At 39.8% G+C, this 25,110-nt stretch overlaps 1 protein-coding gene across 1 annotated transcript in view; it reads left to right on the forward strand.

Moving 5' to 3' along the window:
- The window catches only part of LOC150074971 (uncharacterized), a 286,394-nt gene that overhangs the window by 152,169 nt on the left and 109,115 nt on the right, over positions 1-25,110 (forward strand). Inside the window, exon 5 of the mRNA XM_090388694.1 lies at positions 17,600-17,725. Within this exon, the coding sequence (XP_090244820.1) occupies positions 17,600-17,725 (126 nt within the window). The remainder of the gene's footprint in view (positions 1-17,599; positions 17,726-25,110) is intronic.

The following is a 25,110-nucleotide window of genomic DNA, read 5'->3' on the forward strand; positions in this document are numbered from 1 at the left end:
TGAGTTCAGGATTTCTCTTGAAGGGAGTTGCCCAGGTGCTGATGTTTCCGAAATACAAATCGATTGATGTCAAACAAAATTGTTGATTCTCAACCTAGATACTGGTTTAAGGTGTGTCAATCCATGTTGTCTTTCCTGTGAAGAAATAGTCAGGTCCTGTGGTTTCAAAGTTAAAATCACGTAATATCACAGCCCAATTGATTGATCTTGCCTGCAGATTTAGTTGCAGATATCAGCCCAATGGAACTTGGATGCAAGAAGTGAATCTCAGTTCTGTTAAGCTTTGATGAGGTTGGCGGTTGATGCTACTGGGGAGGGGTGCCCAGAATCTGTCTCAAGTTATTGGTCTTAGTGGTTTAATAGGCCCCTTAATGTTCTTCGTCTGTTGAAGACATCTTGTGCAAAAGTGATGAAGTATTTATAGTTGTCATGGGTATGAATTAGTATATGCTCTTGGTCGTTTGGCAAATTAGTAATCTTTGTGATCAATGAACGTAGATCTCAAGTCTTCATAGTCAGGACAGTCATAACATTATATAGTGCCAACATTTGTCAGTGCCACAGTGGCAGCGTGGATCATCTGTGATGCCAAGAGATGTTAATTTTTCTTGTATCGACCCATGGCCTGTAAGGAGGTACGTTATGTACATGCCAGGGGAAAAAAACTAGCTTAGGGCTTTTGGGAACGCAAATATTACTTCAGGGATAAATTTCTTTGTAATTTCTCCCTTAATGGATGTCGTCCATCTGTCCTGCCAGGCCTGCTGCAGGTGAGCAAAAAGGCGCCTTTTCTCTATCTTGCGATTGATTGCTGGGTTGGTGGTGAATCCAATGGTGGTAGTGGATATACAAGCCTAACTGTGTGCCTCCAATGATTGCTACACCACACAGGAAACCAAAACGCCCTTTACCTTTAGGAAACTCATCAAGCAGTATTGAAACTCAAGGCCAGGATATGCCCAGTTCTTGACCTTCTGGAGCCCAAGATTGTCAGAAGAGTAGCAGACTATAATACATACCTAGTGCCAGAGCTGAAACTAGGCAATCCTATGCCTGGGGCAAGAGTGTTATAGGAAGGCCAACATTAAGTATGCCAGGGGCAACATGTCTTCCTGACACCCCTGCTTATAATAGATAATTCCTTCAGTATGCACCCCTGAAGCTCAATGCCCATTGGAAATCACCCCCACCTCTGCACCCCCTTGCTACGTCTCTGCAATCTTTCTGAATTTATAAAAATTATCATTCCAGTGGTCAACGGTTTGCATATATTTATTAATGAAATAATTTAAATAATACAATGAATATAACAAAATAAAAATATCAGAGAAAAAGAAACTTACAAATATTTAGCATTAATATTTACCAAAAAAAAAAAAAGAAAAAGAAAAAAAAAAGCAATTCACCCCTCCACCCCTCCCTCCGTTCGTTCAAAACACATGTCCAGCTGAGCCTTAAATTTATTTAGGCTATCAACTTCCACAACAAGTGATGGAAGTCTGTTCCATCAACTAACTACCCGCTGGCTAAAAGCAAATTTCCGCACATCTGTCTTTCCTCAATTTCAATTTATGCCCTCTCAGGTGATTATTCTGAGCAAGAGGAAGAATCCCATCAGCATTGAGCATGCTGAAACCATTCAAGGCTTTATACACCTCTATCAGATCACCTCGCTGGTGCCTAGTCTCCAGACACTGTAATTTGCAAAACTTAAGCCTTTCTTCGTAAGAGCACCCCTTTGTTCCATTCACTAATCTTGTTGCCCTTCTCTGTACTCGTTCCAGCAGCTCTACATCCTTCTTGAAATGAGGCCTCCAGACCTGTATACAGTACTCTAGGTGTGGCCTGACCATTGCCTTATACAAGGGAGTAATTACCTCCTTATCCCTGCTAGAAAAATTCCTGTATATCATTGACAAGACACCATGAGCTACTCTTGCGGCCCGTCTGCACTGCTCAGAGAACTTCATATCTGTCTGCACAATTACCCCCAGGTCCTTTTCATTCTCTACCACTGTCAGTGTAGTACCACAGATTTGATACGTTGCTCTGGGATTGCTGTTTCCCATATGTAGTACTTTACATTTGTCAATGTTAAACTTCATTTGCCACCTCTCAGCCCATCTGCTCAACCTTTCCAGATCCTGTTGCAGCAGCATAACATCAGTAGTGTCGTTAACAACCCTGCCAACCTTTGTATAGTCTGAAAACTTGGACATTAAGCTTCATATACCATCATTAATATTATTTATAAATACAGAAAACAATAATGGACCCAACACTGAATCCTGAGGGATTCCACTAATAACATTAGTCCACGATGAGCAGCATCCATTGATTACCACTCTCTGTCTTCTCCCCGTCAACCACCCCTTTATCCATAGCACCAATTTGCCTCCATTGCCACATTGCTCCAATTTGTGCAGCATTCTTCCATGTGCAACAGTATCAAAAGCCTTTCTAAGATCCAAGTATATAATATCAGAGTTATTCCCTGCATCCAGCTCTTTTGTGACTGCATCATAGTATCCAATCACATTGGTCAGGCAAGACTTCCCCTTAACAAAACCATGCTGTGTCCCAGCTATAAACGAAGTCTTGTCTAGATGATCCTGCAGTGCTTCCTTAACCAGTGCCTCCATTAATTTTCCTGGAACAGAAGTTAAACTCACAGGTTTATAATTACTTGTGTCAGCCTTTGATCCTCCTTTGTGAATTGGGGTCACATTTGCACATCTCCAGTCTATGGGTACCTCGATTGAGTCCAAGGAAGCTCTCATAATTATGGCTAAGGGTTTGATTACTTCCTTTGCTGCCTCCTTTAACATAACTGGATAGATCCCATCCACCCCAGGTGCCTTTCTTGTGTTTATCTTCAACAATTTCTCCTCCACTTTACTCTCAGTTATTACAAGATCTGTAGCTTACTGCCAGAGTTGAATACACCTCTGGCATTCTCCTCACTGAATAACTCCTCATGTGTGAATGTTGATGTAAAATATTCATTTAGTTTGTTAAGCTACCTGAGTAGGATCATCAACTTTTGAACCATCGATATCAAATGGACCAATCTGATTCATCCCCTTCCTTCTAGAGTTTACATAAGTAAAGAACTCTTTGCTGTTTTTCTTTGCATCCCTTGCCAAAGATATCTCGTAACCTGCCTTCGCCTGCCTAACCTCCTTTGTGACTTGGTTACAGACCAGCTTATATCATAGGCTTCTGTGTCACGTGTTAATTTATATGTATCCCATGCATTTTTCTTCTCTGCCATATGTCTCATTAGTTTATCTGACATCCATTTAGGCCTAAACCTTGAACAATATTTCTTAGTTGGTGTGTAAAGCCTCCAAAATAAGTAGCGTCCAAAATAAGTTCTTTGAATGCTTTCCATTTTGAATTTTCTGTTGGTAACATCATCAGTTGGTCCCACTGTATAGAATTTAAGTACTGTCTCAGACCATCGTAGTCGCCTTTACGAAAGCAATAACTCTTCCCTTTACCCCTGATGGTAGTTACCTCTTTGAGTAAATCCCACTTCAGCACACTGTGATCACTGTCACCTAGTGGTTTCTTCATCTGCAGGTTCTTAATACATGAAGAATCACTACTGATAATCAAATCACGAGTATTACTCCTTCTAGTTGTCTCTCGAACATGCTGATGAAGAAAACAATCATCCAATAAATCCACAAAAGCCTTGCTAGTGTGTGAGTGACCAACCCACAAATTCCTGTCAATATCTGGGAAATTAAAATCTTCTATTATAAGACTCTCTGATTTACTGGCCCACTCTATTTCCCTGTCAGTTTTTTATTATACTCATCAGAGTCATTAGGCCTATAGCACACTCCTACTCTCAATTTTGATCTCCCAATGCTTATGTCACACCAAACTGACTCAACACTGCACTGTCCAGCGATGTCGACTGGCTTCACTTTCTTGGATTTTGTGTGTTTCTTAACTAATAGCATAACCCCTCCTCCCTTCCTATCCTATCTATCCTTTCTGTAGACGTTGTACTCCCCAAATTCCAGTTCCTCATTCCTTATATCTTTGTGACACCATGTCTCTGATATCCCAATAATATCTGCCTTTGATGCTTTGAACAATACCTCAAATTCATCAAATTTATTTACCAAACTCCTAGCATTGGTGTACATGCAAGTATACATGCACCTGTTCCTATTCTTAGCTACCCTAACATAACCCATGTGTTTACTTGTACCGCAATGACTCCCAGCAGTCTCTGAAATATCCTGCATCTTGTTTTCAAGGTCTGCTCATTCTAATAGAAGCAGTGCAAGAATCACTTTCACCTCTGCCAGTGGCTACTGTTAATCTATTAGTCCTTGTATCCCCTCAGGCTAGCAGTTTTCCGACCCACCTAACACTGCCTCGATAGCATCAGCAAATATTCTTGCACCCTTTCTATTTAAGTGTATCCCATCCCTGTAGAAGCAGTCTCTCCTGTTAACAAGTACAGACCAGGCTGAAAAAGATTCTACCACTTGAGCCTTGCACAATATTTCCAGGGCTGAATTGATCCACAAGGCTCTCATCATATACTACCTCCTATTGTGTCTGGGCAGAATTGCAGACACTTTCAAATTCAACCCTAATTCACGGCTTTTTTCAACAGTGACCTGTACTTGTTAAGTAATTCTGCCGATCTCCTACTTTTAATATCATTAGTGCCAACGTGTACAACTATATCACCGTTTGTGCCCTTAAAAGATGATATCCGCTCTACAACGTCATCAACCTTTGCCCCGGCAGACATACCTTGGTCCTGTTCCACCTATCCTTTTTACGAATCATGTTCCCCGTTTCCCTGACAATAGAGTCACCAACAACTACTAGTTCCTGTGGGACCAGTGCATTCTGCCTTGGGGGTTGCAGCTGTGTTGCGTGATGACCAAGTGCAAGCTCTGCATTGATGTAGGCAGCTGAGAGCTTGATGGTCCCCTCAATTTAGATCCTTCGAGGGCATCCACCCTGTCCTTCAAGCTCTCATATAGGCCCATAACAACGCCTGATTTCGTTACACTCCTTGCATCGTGCACACACAGAGACATCCCCCTTGGCAATATCATGTTCTTTTGTTTATATTTGTTTATATTTTGTTTATATTTATATCCATTTGTACAGAGAATTTAATTCTATATAAACTACAAAGAATGTACATATAACTGCAAAGAAATTAGAAAATGATAGTTTATGTTTATATATCTAGTATAAAATCATAGAAACAGAATATTGCGAAATATAGTACTTTTAACATTATAACATAAACTAAAAATATGCAACAAATGTGTATTATTTTAATTGAATTTTTCTCAGTTTGAAAGATCTCTCACAAGAAGCTACTGTTGCAGGCAGGGTAAAAAAAAATTCATAGTGCTATTTATATATTTAGATAAGATTCTATTAGACAATACTCATGAATGAATTGGAGAAGTTGTAAAGGGGTTACAGATTTTATAAATTTTTCAAATATATGTTGAAATATCAACAGATATTTGAAAAAATTTGTTTGTCTTCCAGTGGTTAGCACTGGAGGACTATATAAAGCAGTTGACTAGCAAGACTTCTCAGTATGTGGGATAGAGTGGCTACATACTTCTTGCGTTACACTTACATTGTGGAATGGTAATCCCTTTAACCCTTAAGTTGCGCTTTCTAATTGCTTAAATTGCCTAATGGCCAGAGGTGCAAACAAAGCATACAAAATTAAGTCTCTCATAATCCATTCGTTATATGAAATTTTCTTCATTCTACAGAAACTTTTAAATGTAATTACTAAAAAGAATTCAAAAAATTCGCTATAAAGAAGTTCGTTAAACACAGGTCTGACTATAATTAAATAAAAAATGAAGCAATTTTAAAATATATAACTGGTCGGATGTGCCCTTAAAATGCTACACCTTTCAGCTGGTTCCCCACCCGAGTTCCAACTCTGCTTACTGCTGAACCTTTTCAACCATTGGAAGACAGCCAATCTTCAACTTCTCCTCAAGAATCTGATAAACCACCACAACAGCCAACATCATACAGACCAATCGCCCTCCTAACTGTTCTCAGCAACCTCTTCAAGAGACTCTTCTTCAGGGTTCACAAGTATTATAAAACATAGTTGGTTGTTGGCCTGTCGGCCAACAACCAGAATGGATTTTATCTGGGGTGCTCGACAGTAGATGCACTAAAAAACCTGATAACATCTGCTCAATCCACACTTGCCAAATACTTCCTTGTAATTGCAGTCGACTTCGCCAAGGCATTCGACTCACTTTGGTGGCAGAGCATCCTTGGCAGGCTGAGGCAAGCACAGATTCCTCAAAATCTCTACACCTTCATTAAAAGCTATCTATGTGACAGGTCTGTAAGTGTAGAGACTCCCTACTCCAGGGTGATCAGAAATATCCACAGGGTTCGGTTCTAGGACCAACTTTCTTGAACATGGTCCTGGATGAATTCCTAAATCAAGATCTTGGGCATGTTAAGGCCCAAGCCTATGAGACAATTTGACACTTTCCGCACCTGCCAGCTCAAGGGCCCAGCTTGAAAGTTCTGCTAACCGAGCACTACAGCTCCTCCAGGAGTGGGCTACCCAGCACAGCCTGAAATCTCGACTGAGAAAACCTCCTACATCCTTCTGAAAGGGAACTTTAACTCAACCAGACCACTGCAGATTAAAATCAGTGCCACAACCATCAAGCACTGCACCCAGCTTAAGCACCTTGGTGTAATCCTGGACTGAAAACTGTCTTTCCTCCCACACCTACAGTATATCCAAAAGAAGATAAGAAATTATGCAGCATTGGTGGCAAGGGCCACCTGCAGGGACTGGGGTTTAAACTGACGTACCCTAGCCCTGTTTTACAAAGCAGTATTTATTTCAGCCATCTCATATGCTGCAAGGGTCTGGTATCACTGAGCAACTGTGATACTAGTGATATCACTGGGCAACTGTGATATCAATAGGGGGTGATGCATGCCCCCCCCCCACTATTTGATATCACAGTTTTTTGAGAGTTTTTTTGGACTGCTGTCAACATTACCAGTTCAAACTATGAGAGCAGCATTAATGAGTGTATTGGGAACACTGTGTAGGTAGCCTTTCTTACCTTCATAAGCCTGATTTACATTATACACTACCTTCGACATGACAAAATACTTTGGAGAAGACAGCATAACTGACCATTATTCTTAATAGTTTTACTGTCCCAAGAATATAATGGCTTGATATAAACATAAAAACCCGATATTTATATGCACATAAACAGACACCACATCAAATCAAATCATTAAATTTCAAAACATCAAAAACACTACAAAATCCTGTAATAAACACTGAATTACAATCATTAAAACTGAATTTCATGGAATTAGCGAACATTCTAATAAGCATTAAAAACTGGACTGAACTTAGCTTGTAAAATTCCACTTTTTATTAATTAGCTTATACTTATATTAATTAGCTTATTGACAAGTAATTACAGACCTGTTAGTTTAACTTCTGTTCTGGGGAAAATAATGCAATCACTGCTAAAAAAGCATTGCAGGATTATCTAGACAAGACTGCAGTTATAGTTCAGACACAGCATGGGTTTGTTAAGGGGAAGTCTTGTCTGACCAGTTTGATTAGATACTATGATGTTGTCACAAAGGAACTAGATGGAAAAAAAAAATTTGATATCATATACTTGGATTTTAGGAAAGCTTTTGATACTGTTGCACATGGAAGACTACTGTACAAATTGGAGCAGTATGGCATTAAGAGCAAGTTGCTACTAGGGATAAAGGGACGGTTCAGCAGGAGAAGACAGCAATTGGTAATCAAGACACTTCTCTTCATGGACTAATGTTATTAATGGACTCCTCCAGGGTTTGATGTTAGGCCCATTGTTGTTTTCTGTATTTATCAGTGATATTGATGAAGGTATATCAGGCTTAATGTCCAAGTTTGCAGACAATACAAAGGCTGGCAGGGTTTTACTGACAGTAATGACAGTATGCTACTGCAACAGGATTTTTAAAAGTTGGGCAGATGAGCTGAGATGTAGCAACTGATATTTAACATTGACAAATGCAAAGTATTGCATATGGATAGCAGTAACCCCAGAGTAACGTACCAATGGTGCGGTACTACACTCTACACTCAGGGTGGAGAAGAATGAAAAAGACCTGGGGGTAATTGTGTAGTCAGATATGAAGTTTTCTGAGCAATGCAGACAGGCTGCCAGAGCCAGAGCAGCCCATGGGGTCTTGTCAGTGATATACACCATGACCACCAAATACGGAGGATGCGGAAAGGTCAGGAAATGACCAATGCATACCTCGAAGCAGTATGGCCTTAGTTACTAATGCTCCTGAAAACCAAATAACAACAACAACAGTGATATACAGGAATTTTGCTAACAAGGATAAGGAGGTGATTATCCCTTTGTATAAGACAAGTCAGGCCACACCTTGAGTACAGCAAACAGGCCTGTAGGCCTCATTTTAGGAAGGATGCAGAGCTGCTGGAATGAGTACAGAGAAGAGCAACGAGATTGGTGAGGGGAACAAAGGGTTGCTCTTACCAATAAAGGCCTTAGTTCTGCAAATTGCAGCATCTGGAGACTAGGCACCTGCAAGGTGATCTAATTGAGGTATATAAAGCTTTGAGTGGTTTGAGCAAGCTCAATGCTGATGGAATTTTTCCTCTTGCTCTACTAGGAGTAGGAGACCGGCAGAATTACTTAACAAGTACAGGTCACTGTTGAAAAAAAGCTGCGAATTAGGATATTTCAGAGAATGCTGGGAGTCATTGCGGTACAAGTAAACACATGGGTTGTGTTAGAGTAGCTAAGAATAGGAACAGGTGCATGTATACTTGCGTGTACATCAATGCTAGGAGTTTGGTAAATAAATTTGATGAATCTGAGGTATTGCTCAAAGCATCAAAGGCAGATATTGTTGGGATATCAGAGACGTGGTGTCACACAGATATAAGGAATGCAGAACTGGAATTTGGGGAGTACAACATCTACAGAAAGGATAGACAGGATAGGAAGGGAGGAGGGGTTAAGCTATTAGTTAAGAAACACATAAAATCCAAGGAAGTGAAGCCAGTCGACATCGCTGGACAGTGCAGTGTCGAGTCAGTTTGGTGTGACATAAGCATTGGGAGATCAAAATTGAGAGTAGGAGTGTGCTATAGGCCTAATGACTCTGATCAGTATAATAAGAAACTGTACAGGGAAATAGAGTGTACCAGTAAATCAGAGAGTCTTATAATGGGGGATTTTAATTTCCCAGATATTGACTGGAATTTGGGGGCTGGTCACTCACACACTAGCAAGGCTTTTGTGGATTTATTGGATGATTGTTTTCTACATCCGCATGTTCGGGAGTAATACTCTTCATTTGATTATCAGTAGTGATTCTTCATGCATTAAGAATCTGCAGACAAAGGAACCACTAGGTGGCAGTGATCACAGTGTGCTGAAGTGGGATTTACTCAAAGAGGTAACTACCATCAGGGGTAAAGGGAACAGTTATTGCTTTTGTAAAGGTGACTATGATGGTCTGAGATACTATTTAAATTCTATACAGTGGGACCAACTGATGATGTTACCAACAGCAAATTCAAAATGGGAAGCATTCAAAGAACTTATCTTGGAAGCTACTAGGCTTTACATAACAACTAAGAAATATTGTTCAAGGTTTAGGCCTAAATGGATGTCAGATAAACTAATGAGACATTTGGCAGAGAAGAAAAATACATGGGATACATAAATTAACACATGACACAGAAGCCTATAATAGATATAAGTTGATCTGTAACCAAGTTACAAAGGAGGTTAGGCAGGCGAACACAGATTACGAGACATCTTTGGCAAGGGATGCAAAGAAAAACAGCAAAGAGTTCTTTACTTATGTAAACTCTAGAAGGAAGGGGATGAATTGTTGAACAAAAGCCGAGAATTAGGGTTGAATTTGAAAGTGTCTGCAATTCTGCCCAGACACGATAAGAGGGAGTATATGATGAGAGCCTTGTCGATCAATTCGGCCCTGGAAAGATTGTGCAAGGCTCAAGGGGTAGAATTTTTTTCAGCCTGGACTGTACTTGTTAACAGGAGAGATTGCTTCTACAGGGATGGGATACACTTAAATAGAAAGGGTGCAAGAATATTTGCTGATGCTATCGAGGCAGTGTTAGGTGGGTCGGAAAACTGCTAGCTTGGGGGGAGACAAAGACCAATAGATTGACAGTAGCCACTGGCAGAGGTGAAAGAGATTCTTGCACTGCTTCTATTAGAATGAGCAGAAGCCTGAAAAACAAGATGCATGGTATTTCAGAGACTGCTGGGAGCCATTGCGGTACAAGTAAACACATGGGTTGTGTTAGGGTAGCTAAGAATAGAAACAGGTGCAGGTATACTTGCGTGTACACCAATGCTAGGAGTTTAGTAAATAAATTTGATGAATTTGAGGTATTGCTCAAAACATCGAAAGCAGATATTGTTGGGATATCAGAGACGTGGTGTCACACAGATATAAGGGATGCGGAACTGCAATTCGGGGAGTACAACGTCTACAGAAAGGATAGACAGGATAGGAAGGGGGGAGGTGTTATGCTATTAGTTAAGAAACACATAAAAACCAAGGAAGTGAAGCCAGTCGACATCGCTGGACAGTGCAGTGTGGAGTCAGTTTGGTGTGACATAAACATTGGGAGATCAACATTGAGAGTAGGAGTGTGCTATAGGCCTAATGACTCTGATGAGTATAATAAGGAACTGTACAGGGGAAATAGAGTGGGCCAGTAAATCAGAGTGTCTTATAATGGGAGATTTTAATTTCCCAGATATTGACTGGATTTTGGGGGCTGGTTACTCACACACTAGCAGGGCTTTTGTGGATTTATTGGATGATTGTTTTCTACATCAGCATGTTCGGGAGGCAACTAGAGGGAGTAATACTCTTGATTAGATTATCAGCAGTGATTCTTCATGCATTAAGAATCTGCAGATAAATGAACCACTAGGTGGCAGTGATCACAGTGTGCTGAAGTGGGATTTACTCAAAGAGGTAACTACCATTAGGGGTAAAGGGAAGGGTTATTGCTTCCGTAAAGGCGACTACGATGGACTGAGACAGTATTTAAATTCTATACAGTGGGACCAACTGATGATGTTACCAACAGCAAATTCAAAATGGGAAGCATTCAAAGAACTTATCTTGGAAGCTACTAGGCTTTACATACCAACTAAGAAATATTGTTCAAGGTTTAGGCCAAAATGGATGTCAGATGAACTAATGAGGCATATGGCAGAGAAGAAAAATGCATGGGATACATATAAATTAACACATGACACAGAAGCCTATGATAGATACAAGTTGATATGCAACCAAGTTACAAAGGAGGTTAGGCAGGCGAAGGCAGATTACGAGAAATCCTTGGCAAGGGATGCAAAGAAAAACAGCAAAGAGTTCTTTACTTATGTAAACTCTAGAAGGAAGGGGATGAATCAGATTGGTCCACTTGATATTGATGGGTCAAGTGTTGACGATCCTGCTCAGGTAGCTAACAAACTAAATGAATATTTAGCATCGACATTCACACATGAGGAGTTATTCAGCGAGGGGAATGCCAGAGGTGTATTCAACTCTAGCAGTAAGCTACAGAATCTTGAAATAACTGGGAGTAAAGTGGGGGAGAAACTGTTGAAGATAAACACAAGAAAGGCACCCGGGGTGGATGGGATCTATCCAGTTATATTAAAGGAGGCAGCAAAGGAAGTAAGCAAACCCTTAGCCATAATTATGAGAGCTTCCTTGGACTCAGGTGAGGTACCCATAGACTGGAAATGTGCAAATGTGACCCCAATTCACAAAGGAGGATCAAAGGCTGACACAAGTAATTATAGACCTGTGAGCTTAACTTCTGTTCCAGGAAAGTTAATGGAGGCACTGGTTAAAGAAGCACTGCAGGATCATTTAGACAAGACTTCAGTTATAGCTCAGACACAGCATGGTTTTGTTAAGGGGAAGTCTTGCCTGACCAACTTGATTGGATACTATGATGCAGTCACAAAAGAACTGGATGCAGGGAATAACTTTGATATTATATACTTGGATCTTAGAAAGGCTTTTGATACTGTTGCACATGGAAGACTGCTACACAAATTGGAGCAGTGTGACATTGGAGGCAAATTGCTGCTATGGATAAAGGGGTGGTTGAGGGGGAGAAGACAGAGAGTGGTAATCAATGGACACTGCTCATCGTGGACTGATGTTATTAGTGGAGTCCCTCAGGGCTCAGTGTTGGGTCCATTATTGTTTTCTGTATTTATAAATGATATTGATGATGGTATATCGGGCTTAATGTCCAAGTTTGCAGACAATACAAAGGTTGGCAGGGTTGTCAAGGACACTACTGACACTATGCTGCTGCAACAGGATCTGGAAAGGTTGAGCAGATGGGCTGAGAGGTGGCAAATGAAGTTTAACATTGACAAATGTAAAGTACTACACATGGGAAACAGCAACCCCAGAGCAACGTATCAACTCTGTGGTACAACACTGACAGTGGTAGAGAATGAAAGGGACTTGGGGGTGGTTGTGCAGGCAGATATGAAGTTCTCTGAGCAGTGCAGACGGGCTGCAAGAGTAGCTCATGGAGTATTGTCAATGATATACAGGAATTTTTCCAGCAGGGATAAGGAGGTGATTATTCCATTGTATAAGGCGATGGTCAGGCCACACCTAGAGTACTGTATACAGGTCTGGAGGCCTCATTTCAAGAAGGATGTAGAGCTGATGGAACGAGTACAGAGAAGGGCAACAAGATTAGTGAATGGAACAAAGGGGTGCTCTTACGAAGAAAGGCTTAAGTTTTGCAAATTACAGTGTCTGGAGACTAGGCACCAGCGAGGTGATCTGATAGAGGTGTATAAAGCCTTGAATGGTTTAAGCATGCTCAATGCTGATGGGATTCTTCCTCTAGCTCAGAAAAATCACCTGAGAGAGGGCATAAATTCAAATTGAGGAAAGACAGATGTAGGATAGACGTGCGGAAATTTGCCTTTAGCCAGCCGGTGGTTGGTTGGTGGAACAGACTTCCATCCCTTGTGGTGGAGGTTGATAGCCTAGATAAGTTTAAGGCTCAGCTGGAGAGGTATTTTGAACGAACAGAGGGGTGAAGTGGAAGTGGTTTTTTTTTTTTTTTTTTTTTTTTGGCTGATGCTGCATAAGCTTGCTTTCTTGCATCAAATGCCTCTACTAATGCTAATGCTAATGAATCAGATTGGTCCACTTGATAGCGATGGTTCTACTGTTGATGAACCTGTTCAGGTAGCTAATAAACTAAATGGATATTTTGCATCGACATTCACACGTAAGGAGTTATTCAGTGAGGGGAATGCCAGAGGTGTATTCAACTCTGGCATTAAGCTAGATAATCTTGTAATAACTGAGAGTAAAGTGGAGGAGAAATTGTTGAAGATAAACACAAGAACGGCACCTGGGGTGGATGGGATCTATCCAGTTATATTAAAGGAGGCAGCAAAGGAAGTAAGCAAACCCTTAGCCTAATTATGAGAGCTTCCTTGGATTCAATGGAGGTACCCATAGACTGGATATATGCAATTGTGTCCCCAATTCACAAAGGAGGTTCAGTGGCTGACACAAGTAATTATAGACCTGTGAGTTTAACTTCTGTTCCAGGAAAATTAATGGAGGCACTGGTTAAAGAAACACTGCAGGATCATCTAGACAAGACTTCAGTTATAGCTCCGACACAGCATGGTTTTGTTAAGGGAAAGTCTTGCCTGACCAATTTGATTGGACACTATGATGCAGTCATGAAAGAACTGGATACAGGGAATAACTTTGATATTATATACTTGGATCTTAGAAAGGCTTTTGATACTGTTGCACATGGAAGACTGCTGCACAAATTGGAGCAGTGTGGCATTGGAATGTTTTTTATGTTGGAGGAAAATTGCTGCTATGGATAAAGGAGTGGTTGAGGGGGGAAGACAGAGAGTGGTAACCAATGGATACAGCTCATCATGGACTAATGTTATTAGTGGAGTCCCTGAGGGTTCAGTGTTGGGTTCATTATTGTTTTCTGTATTTATAAATAATATTGATGATGGTATATCAAGCTTAATGTCCAAGTTTGCAGACGATACAAAGGTTGGCAGGGTTGTTAAGGACACTCCTGACACTATGCTTCTGCAACAGGATCTGGAAAGGTTGAGCAGATGGGCTGAGAGGTGGTAAATGAAGTGTAACATTGACAAATGTAAAGTACTACATATGGGAAACAGTAACCCCTGAGCAGCGTATCAATTCTGTGGTACTACACTGACAGTGGTAGAGAATGAAAAGGACCTGGGGGTAATTGTGCAGGCAGATATGAAGTTCTCTGAGCAGTGCAGACGGGCTGCAAGAGTAGCTCACGGTGTCTTGTCAATGATATACAGGAATATTTCTAGCAGGGATAAGGAGGTGATTATTCCCTTGTATAAGGCAATGGTCAGGCCACACCTTGAGTACTGTATAGAGGTCTGGAGGCCTCATTTCAAGAAGGATGTAGAGCTGCTTGAACGAGTACAGAGAAGGGCAACAAGATTAGTGAATGGAACAAAGGGTTGCTCTTACGAAGAAAGGCTTAAGTTTTGCAAACTACAGTGTCTGGAGACTAGACACCGGCGAGGTGATCTGATAGAGGTGTATAAAGCCATGAATGGTTTGAGCATTCTCAGTGCTGATGGGATACTTCCCCTTGCTCAGAATAATCACCTGAGAGGGCATAAATTCAAGCGCCTCCGTAGCCAGGTGGGAAGGAGCAGCAGTGCGTAGCACACGCTTCTTGATTAGACCGGGGTTCGAGCCCGTCACCACCAAATACGGCGGAGGATGCGGTAAGGTCAGGGTATGACCACCGCATATCCCGGAGCAACATGGCCTTAGTTGCTAATGCTCCTAAAAACCAAATAAACAACAACAGCATAAATTCAAATTGAGGAAAGACAGATGTAGGATAGATGTGTGGAAATTTGCCTTTAGCCAGCGGGTAGTTGGTTGGTGGAACAAACTTCCATCCCTTGTTGTGGAGGTTGATAGCCGAAATAAATTTAAGGCTCAGCTGTTCATTTTGAATGAACGGAGGGGTGAAGTGGAAGTGTTTTTTTTTTTTTTTTTTGGCTGATGCTGCATAATCTTGCTTTCTTGCATCATATGCCTCTGCTAATGCTAATGCATCTTATCCAAAACAAGGAAGTTTTTCTAGCTTTTCAGAATTATATAAATGAAGTCTTTAACACATTCAGTGCCACAACTTTGCATCAAATGAACTGCAATTTTTGTGCCTTAATATATATATGCATCCATTCAATTGCAGTTATTAAATGAATGCTGTAAAAGTAAAGGCACATAAAATGAACAACTGTTTGATAGTGGCACACTGATTGAATGTTGGACTATTTGCATTATGGCTGGAATTTTTCTTAGTGTCAATCTCGCTGACTAGAGAGCACTATAAAAGCTGTGTACTTGGTTCACAACTTTATATGTTCTTTGCTTATGTTGAAGTTATTTTATCTAGTTTAGTATTTTCCACAAGAAAAGGCAAAATTTTTGAAGATTATGTTTGCTGAATTTTAATTCTTTAGTTTGTGAAAAAAAAAAAAAAAAAAAACATTATCCTCAATCTACTGTGTGTCTACTGATAAAAATTTGCGTAAAACGAGTTTCCTATAAAGTTTTACCCTTACGAGTTGTTACAATGGATCCACTGTCTTTGATGTCATTACTAAAAAGAAACAGGGATGGACAGCATGTTGAAGCTGATAATAGTGAATCATCTCTTTATAACATGTCATCTGATACTGAAATAGAATTCTGTTGAAGTGATGTGGATTCTGAATCTCAATGATGGATTCTGAATCTCCCTACAGAAAACAGATGCTGGTGTTACTCAGAGGGATGGTTCTTTACAGATAAAATCGTTTCATGTACTAAAAAGCAGTGCCTATCCTACTTGGTCCATTGCCCCAGAGAAACCCCACAAAAGCATCCCAAGGCACATAGAAAGAACCCTCATGAATATAAGTGGCAGCGAACATATTAAAAGACAAATAAAAAAAATGTTGACTTCAAAAGACAAAAATTGAGTTAACTACCTGCAATTTCTCACGAACTGGAAATGATATACTGGTGTTGGTTTTGGACTGGACCCTTGACTTATTTGCTGTTGAATTTCTCATGGACTGAATCTCTTGAATAATCTGACTTCTTGGATTCCTCTTATAAAGTGGAATGCACTGATAATGGAATTAAACTTCCAACTATTTGCTTCCCCATCCCCCCCTTCTTAGCTGACCTTATATGAGGCAGCAACTTGCTGGTGCTGTCAGCTTTTCTAATATTACTGGAACTTTTTTCTTGCTCCCTTTGGATTATGCTGGTACTGCTGGGCTAGGCTAGGCTCTGACAGTGTGAGATCAGATTTTTTTTTTTTTTTTTTTTTGGCACCTTTAACAGGCAGGATTTATTAACCACTTTTGAGGTAGGATTTGCTGTAGTAATGCTGATTTGGACTCCCACTGACAAGGGATGTGTATCATTTGCTAGTGATACACACCTACACTAAAGTTTTTTTGGACATATCTAATTGGTAGGTCAGTACATGCATAGTTATTGTCCACCTCTTTGTGACTTGGATGGGGAGTGGGAAGCGGCTTTCTTGGTGATCACCACTTGCTCGCAGCTGGTCAGAAACAATACAGCAATACGCCACTACACAAATAGCACTGTACTCATTGATGGCCATTTTTACAAAATAATGTATCATCACAGTGCACCATGGCAGAGTTGAACTAACGTTTAAGGGCTACCCCTCATAAGATACAACACATGTCCAACACATCTTATAAGGACATTGCTTTACAGATTCTCATGCTGATCTTGTAAATGTCCAGTGTTCGGTCAAACACAGAAGGGTACATTAGTACTTTCATTTCAGAATTTATTTATTTAATGTTTATTTTAACTTTTAGCAGATTTATATGTATATTTTCATTGATTGATACTGTGTTGCGCTTTACTTTTAATGTCCCTAAACTGGGAAAAATAATTTCTTTCATATCACATCATTTAAAACATATTTAGTTAATGTCTAAACTTGATTGATTTGATACACATTAATTATAAATTTTTGTAAATGATGTGTACCTTGAGCTTGAATAAAATAATTATTATATGTGTAATTGATGAACGGTGATTGATGAGAGATTCTTTTTTATGAAAACCCCCAAACACAAAGGGTATTAAAACCTATAGTACTAAGTACCATGTGTGAGTTGGAGTTTGAGAAGATAAAAGATACTTGTTGGCATCAGACACGAATTTCTGAGATTGTAATTTTCAGGAAATATATGTGAAGAGAGGTTGTTCCAGAAAACAGAAGTTAAGGAATAAATGAGGAAGAAGAAAAGTGTGTTTTGTACTTTTACTCTTCTTTAGATTAAAATAATTATTAAAGTTGGTACTATATAATAATTTACTAATCCAGTTCTATATCTTCTTTGTATATTTGTAGTTTATATTGATATGGGCCGTGGCTCTGGGAATCCTGTAGTCCTTAGTGTTGTCAGTAATGGTGACAACATGATAAGAAAGTGGAGAATCAGAATTACTATGATACATTGTAACAGCATGGATATGGGTAAGCCACTTTGTATTTAATTTAAAATAAATAAATAATCTTTATTACATAGTGTTGTTTATATTTACATTATAAATATATACTGTTAGTTATTTATGTTCTTATTTATTTATGTTTTGGAAGGCATTGACTATTTCCCTCTCTATTCTTCCCATCTTATATTTTTGTTTCCTGTGAAGATTATTTTAAGACAGCATTACTTCTGACTACAGTATTTCTGAATATTTTAAACCTACAATGCTCTGTTTCATTTAAAAAAATAAAATAAAATAAAAATAATGTTACCCATAAATTCCCATTTTTTATAGAAAATTGGAATTACTCATGTATGAATTTGTAACAAAAAAAAAAAAAGCAAAAAGAAAAAGTTTTTAATTTTAAAAGCCTTCAACAGTCTTGTAATAATTTAAATTTGTTTCTGAAATATTTGAAACAGTCTCCTGGCTTTGTCTTATTGACTTTTTTTTTATTTTAATGAAATTCCCAAATGCTAAAGGTATGAGAACCTACAGTACTTAGCACTGGGAATGAGTTTAGGGTGCTGAGACAAGAGAAAAAAACTTGTTGATAAAGATCCCTTGAATTTCTGTGGACTAATTTTTGGGAAATTCATATCTGAAATACAATCTTGGAAACTGCAACCCTGCTGTGATTTTCACGTGCAGCACTGGATGTTATTTGGTTATTGAGATTGATCCATTAACCAAATAATATCCAGCCAATGGCTGTTTACAAGATTTGTGCACGATAACAGAAATGCACAAATTCATATCATATAACAACCCAGTACAATGGTGGTAACCAAAGAGGCATTTCAGAGCTTTTCAGCTGCAATACCCCATTCATGACAAAGTAAGATGAGCTGTGTGCTCATCTTACTTTGTCATGGATGGGGTCAGCTGATAATAGAATTGGATTCCATTCCTGCCAACAAAAAACAAGAAGATATGATTATGGCAGGTTCCATATCCTGGCTTCTACTCTTTCACTCTTCCTGCCAGTTTTCAGCAGTGCAGGCTGGTGAAAACTGGCAGGAGGGTGTATTGGGTTTTTTTTTTTCATTTTGCCTGTTGGGCCCTTTATACCAGTGGAACATTTGGATGTCATAGGTTATGTGGAAATTTTTTCTCACCAGGCATATACCTTCATGTTTGTAGCATCATCAGCCATTTTCATCATCGTCATCAGCCATTTTCAGTCCACTGCAGGATGACGGCCTCTCCAGCAACTTTCCAGTTCCTTCTGTTTTTTTGCAATGGCCATCCATTTACTACCCACAAACACGTGAATTCCATCTGTCCATCTCTGCCATTGTCTTCCAGGTTTTCTTCTAGCTCCTCTTGGGTACCATTCTGTTATTTTCTTAGTCCATCTGTCATCATGTCTTCGAACTATGTGTCCTGCCCAAGACCATTTTAGTTCTTTAGTTTTGATAAGAATGTCCTTTACTTGAGTTTTCTGCCTAATCCATGTGTTTCTCTTGTTATCTAATAGTCTGTTTCTTAATATAATTCATTCCATTCTTCGCTGTGTAGTTCTCAGCTTCTCTTCCATTCTTTTGGTGAGTGCCCAAGTTTCACTTCCATAAGTGATGGTGGAGAGCATACATTGGTTCATTATTTTATTTCTGGGACTTGTCCCAGATAAGTGGCATAGTGGCATACTATTTAGGGTTAGGCGCCACCTGTGGTTTCCCACATCTGCGCCGTATGTACTCTGCGATGGAATGCAGAACTACTGCATAAGCCAGAAAAAAGTGTAGTGTCTGGTTTATGCAGTATTGTGCTGTGTTCTGTTGTTGTGTCTCTGGCTACTTGGCTGCAGGGCCCCAAGTGGAACCCTATGTTGCCCGCCACCACCACTGGGAGGTGGGTGAGCCAGGCACTGCCTTGATACTCTGACTGATCTCTGCCAGGGTCGCCTGAGCTTTCTGGATGGAGACAAAAAAAAAAAAAAAAAAAAAGGGAAGAGAGTGGAGAAAACAGTAGAAGTGGTGGAGTCAAAGTAGGCAAAAGGAGGAGGATGAGGATTCCTACTTCTCCCTTCCCACCTCTTCTTTCCAGTGGAGAAGAAGGAATCACCCCTGGTCTGGGAGCCCACCAAAGGCCAGGGAAAGGAAGACAGCTTGCAGAACAAGGGTGTTCTGCAAAGTTGGGTAGGTGCAACGGGAAATGTCTGAGTTTGATATATATCAGTTCAGTGCCATCATTCCAACGTGGAAGATGTCCAGTTAGGTGTTCATTCAGTTCTGAAAGTGGCCGGTGATGAGAAAAGAGCATATACGAAGAGAGATCATAGCAGTTTCAGGAACGTCTGGTGTGGATGTCTATGTTGTGGAATCAGACATGGAGAGATGATACCAATGCCTTTTGAAGACTGCTAAAAGCTAAAAACGCTTCTTTTGATTTTAACAGGTTGCTTTCCAGACTGAGTGCGGTTAAATTTATATCGAATAACAGTTGATTATGTAGGTCCAGGTAGATGGTACACGAGTGCATTACGTGGTGCCAGTCCTCCAGTTCTCCACAAACACAATAGGCATTGTTTATAAGCCCAAAGTCCTGAAGTTGCTTTTTAAATGACCCATCTCCTGTCAGAAGAACCAGCCAAGTCTTTGTTTGTTGAGGTAGGAGACACTAGGTAGAAATAGCTTGGTAGTACTACCTTTGGTGGAATCATCCCAATAGATTTGCCAGAGGGAAACAAGTTCCTGCCAAGTACGCCGGAGTTCTTGTTTTGGATCTGCATCGACAATAGTTTTTATTCCCAGGAATTCAGTTTCTTTGTTCTTTCTGATGGCATGTGAAAGCGCTGTGAAGACTGCTTGGAGGTCAAGGGGGATACAACCTGTTAATACTTGTAGTGCTGCTGTGGAGGTCGTTGTACAAGCCAGAGTCATTTTTAATAGCATTAACCGTTGTATCTGCAGAATAACGTTCCTAATACTGATGATGGACAAATAATGGAACCATACGGCAGCACCGTATGTTACAAATGGTACAAAAACAGCTGAATAAAGAAGGTGAAGTGCAGGTCCCTTAAGACCACAGTCTTTGTGGGTGAAGCGAGCAAGCATATTGATATAATTTTTGGCCTTCTCTTTCATGGACTTTACATGTGGCATAAAAGTTCTGTGATCATCAAGTGTGCATCTTACCATTCTGTGATCACTTCCAACATTTACCTTGTTCAGAATGGTAACATCATTCAAAATATATCTTCATTAGTTGTTAATCCATTTGGGCTCTTCCGTGTCCACTTTCTGTTCATCCTTTTCTTGAAAAAAATGTTCATTACTGACATTCCTCGAGATTCTGCAAATTCCACAAGTCTTTCACCTCTTTCATTTCTTTCACCACTTCCAACATTTTAAATATTTGAATGAATGTTGATTCTTGAGTGCATGTCCTTTATGACGAGTGGTTGGTGGTCTGTCGATGTCAAGACAGCCTTTGAGAAGCAGGGTTCTGCTTTTATCTGTAGAGATTTCCAGCTTATTTTCTTCAGCCCAAACAGACAGGGCATTTAAGACTGTGTTGGCTCTGGTCTCAATAGCTGCACGAGTAGGGCCCTCAACAACAATAACCAGGTCATCTGCATATGAGAGCTGTGTGGTGTGGGGGAAGTCCTGCAGGAGCCATTCATCCAGAATCATATTCTAAACAGCTGGCCCCAGAACAGAGCCCTGCGGGCAGCCTCTGGTGAGTTGGCGGGTGATACTATGAAATTTTGTTTTCATGGTAACTTTTCTGTTATAGAAATAATCTGTCCCAGATAAGTATATGAATCCACCTTTTCAGTTACTGCTCCTTCAATGATTATATCTCTTTCTGTGGCATACGTGTTCATCATTACTTTTGTTTTAGCCATATTCATCTTTAGTTCGAAATTCTTACTAACTCAGCATAACTGATTATGATTTTCCTCTAATTCATGGGGATTGTGGCTTATGAACACAATATCATCTGCAAATCATAAATGGTTTAAGTACTCTCCATTCACATTGACTCCTTTCTGCCACCAGTCCAATTTTCTGAAAGCTTCCTCAAAGGCAACAGTAAACAACTTCAGAGATATATGTCTCCTTGTTGAACTCCTTTCTTAATTTTAAATTTGCTACTGTCTTTGTCTAGTCTAATAAAGTAGGTAGCATTCTCATATATTTTCTTCAAAATCATAATATATGGAGCATCTATGCCTTGTCTTTCCAGTGCCTGAAACATTGCCTTATGCTGTATGGAGTCAAATGCCCTTTCATAATCCACAAATGTCGAGCATAATGGTGTTTTTATATTCATTTGCTTTCTCCATTAGCTGTGATATTACGTGAAGATGATCCGTAGTTGAGAATTTTGTCCTAAAGCCAGCTTGCTCTTTCGGTTGATTCTCATCAAGTATTCTTTCTAATCTGTTAGTAATGACCCTTGTGAACAACTTGTAGGTGTGGGATAACAAGCTAATTGGTCTTGTATCTCCTTTCTTATGCAGCAAAACTATGATTCCATTATTCCATTCCTTAGAGACCGCACCTTTTCTAATGCATTTTGTGAAGAGTCTTGCCAATTTCTGTGTCATGTCTCTTCCTCCCAATTTTAACAACTCTACTGTAACTTCATCTTCCCCCAGAAGAATATCGAGTATGTCGTATGTGTTACTAATTTGTGATCCATCTTCCCCACTGCTGGCATCATTTCCTCGCTCCTTGTATAATTCTCTATAGTAGTCTTCTGCTATTTGTAAATACACCATCGCTGTTCTTCAGTTTCAGTATCATTTGTCTTTCTGTATTACTGCTCATGGCTGCTGATTTTGAATCTCTTTCAATTGGCTTTGCATAACTCAGTATACTCAATTTTATCCTTGACAGTGTTTATCTTGCACTTCATTTGTTTTCTTCAGTTCATCATGACAAGTGTTTCTTGATTAATTTTTTCTTCTTTGGATTTTTTTTTTACCTATAGGTTTCTTGGGCTTTATCACTTTCAGAAAGTTGTAGTATTCCTAATCAATATCTTGGTTCTGAACAATCTGCAGAAGCTCAAACTTGTTCTTAAGTTCCAGTACATACTGCTTTTTCTTCTCTTCTGTTATCTCAAAAACCTTCATATTGTTTACTTGAATCAGTTTTTTCCTTTCCTTTCTTACATCCATATCAAGTGTGCATCTTACCATTCTGTGATCACTTCCAACATTTACCTTGTTCAGAATGGTAACATCATTCAAAATATATCTTCATTAGTTGTTAATCCATTTGGGCTCTTCCGTGTCCACTTTCTGTTCATCCTTTTCTTGAAAAAAATGTTCATTACTGACATTCCTCGAGATTCTGCAAATTCCACAAGTCTTTCACCTCTTTCATTTCTTTCACCAATTCCAAAATTTCCTATAGTTCCCCTTTCTGTGCTGTTTTGTCTCTTTCCAACCTTAGCATTGAAGTCCCCCTCCCATAATGATAGTGTAGTGGGTTTTCTGCTCATCTAGAAGACTCAATTTCAGTGTACATTTTTTCAACCTCTTCATCATCATGTTGGTGCATAAATCATTAAAACCTTTAGCTTGTACCTCTTAGAAATCCTGAGTAGTAGTCTTGACACCCTTGGTGATGTACTTTTGAATTCCAAAATGTTGTTTTTTATATCTTTATGGACCAGAAACCCAACTCCACCTTCACTCTTTTCACTGTTTCCATTGGTGTACAGCAGATTTCCACTTGATAAACTTATAAGTGATTCATTTCTTCTTCTTGTTTCAGCCAAAGTGATGATATTCCAATTCACGTTTTCTAATTCCTTTTCCAGCGCTAATATCCTGTCTTCACCGATGAGCGATCTTATGTTGTAACAAGCCCAGTTCAGTTTGCATGCATGGCAGCCTGGTCATACCCAGAGATTCTTAGCACCCTCTGCTTTCACTGTGATCCTCTTCCTGCCATAAGAGGGGGAGTGAAAGCCGCTGGGGACTGAGGGCCATTTGTTTAGTCATGCTGTCATGTGCTGGAGGGTTTGGTCTTTTCCTCTTCACGCTGACCAGGCATCTTGAAGAGAACCACTCTACACGTTCGTTGCCACCTAAGTGACGTAACAGGGTTTACCATCGAGAAGGTGTGCATGAGTGGATTTTAGGGAGGCAGGCCAACCGGACTTCTAAATCTTCTGAAATGGAAAGGTATTGGATCCATCAGTGTTTTAGACTGAGTGTCTGATAACACAAAGAATGCCTGTTCTCCCCTCTAAGCCCCCTAGTTCTTCTAGTTTGTAGCATAGCCTTCTGTAAATGGGCTCTTCCAACAAGATAATGGGCCATGTCACAAGGCCAAAACTATACAGAACTGTTTCCAGGACCTTAAGATTGAATTACTACAGCCTCCTGCAGTAGCTTCCTCAGTCACCAGATTTAAATTCAATTGAACATCTATGGGATGAGGTGGAAAGTGCTCTTTGGAGTAGAGATCCACAACCATCCAGTTTGTAACAGCTATGAGAAGCATTTGAATCAATATGACCAGCAGCCATATAGCACACTTACAACACTTTATTGAGTCCATACCATGAGAAATTCAGTGTGTTTTGAGGGCTGAAGATGGGATCCACTTGTTGTTATATAGATGTACCTATAAAGGAGCCATTTAACACATGCAGCTGCATTTTAAGAATTTGATAAATGCTGGAAAAATAAGTTGAGTGCCACATTTAATTGGAAATAAATACTGTCACTCTTACTTTTTTTTGTTGTGTCATTAGCATTAGTAGAACCATATGATGCAAGAAACCAAGCTTATACAGTATCAGCCAAAAAAAAAAAAAAAAAACTTCCCATTTCACCCATTCATTCACTCCAGAATTTGGTCCTGCTCTTCCTTGAATTTCTTTAAGCTATCAACTTCCACAATGCCAGTGGAACTTTGTTTCAGCAATCAATCACCTGCTGGCTAAAGGCAAATTTCAACATGTCTATTCTACAACTGTCTTTCCTCAGTTTCAATTTATGCCTCTTCAGGTGTGCAATCTGAGCAAGAGGAAGAATCCCATCAGCAATGAACATGCTCATACAGGCCTTATACACCTCAGTCAGATCACTTCGCAGGTGCCTAATCTCCAGATGCTACAATTTGCAGAATTTAAGCATTTCCTGGTACGAGCAACCCTTTGTTCCCCTTACCAATCTCATTACCTTTCTCTATACTCATTCCAGAAGCTCTACATTCTTCATAAAATGAGGCCTCCAGGCCTATATGCAGTACTCAAGGTGTGGCGTGACCATTGCCTTATACAAAGTATATAGTGTATAGTGTGTTTAGGGTCTAATGGCACCAGGGGTTTCCCCCATCTCCGCTTAGTATACATTGTGGTGTGATACAGAACACTGTAGAGGCCAGAGGTTTAAAA

The sequence above is a fragment of the Mastigoproctus giganteus genome, chromosome 14, assembly GCF_048544385.1.
Source record: "Mastigoproctus giganteus isolate SK-2022 chromosome 14, ASM4854438v1, whole genome shotgun sequence".
NCBI lineage: Eukaryota > Metazoa > Arthropoda > Arachnida > Uropygi > Thelyphonidae > Mastigoproctus > Mastigoproctus giganteus.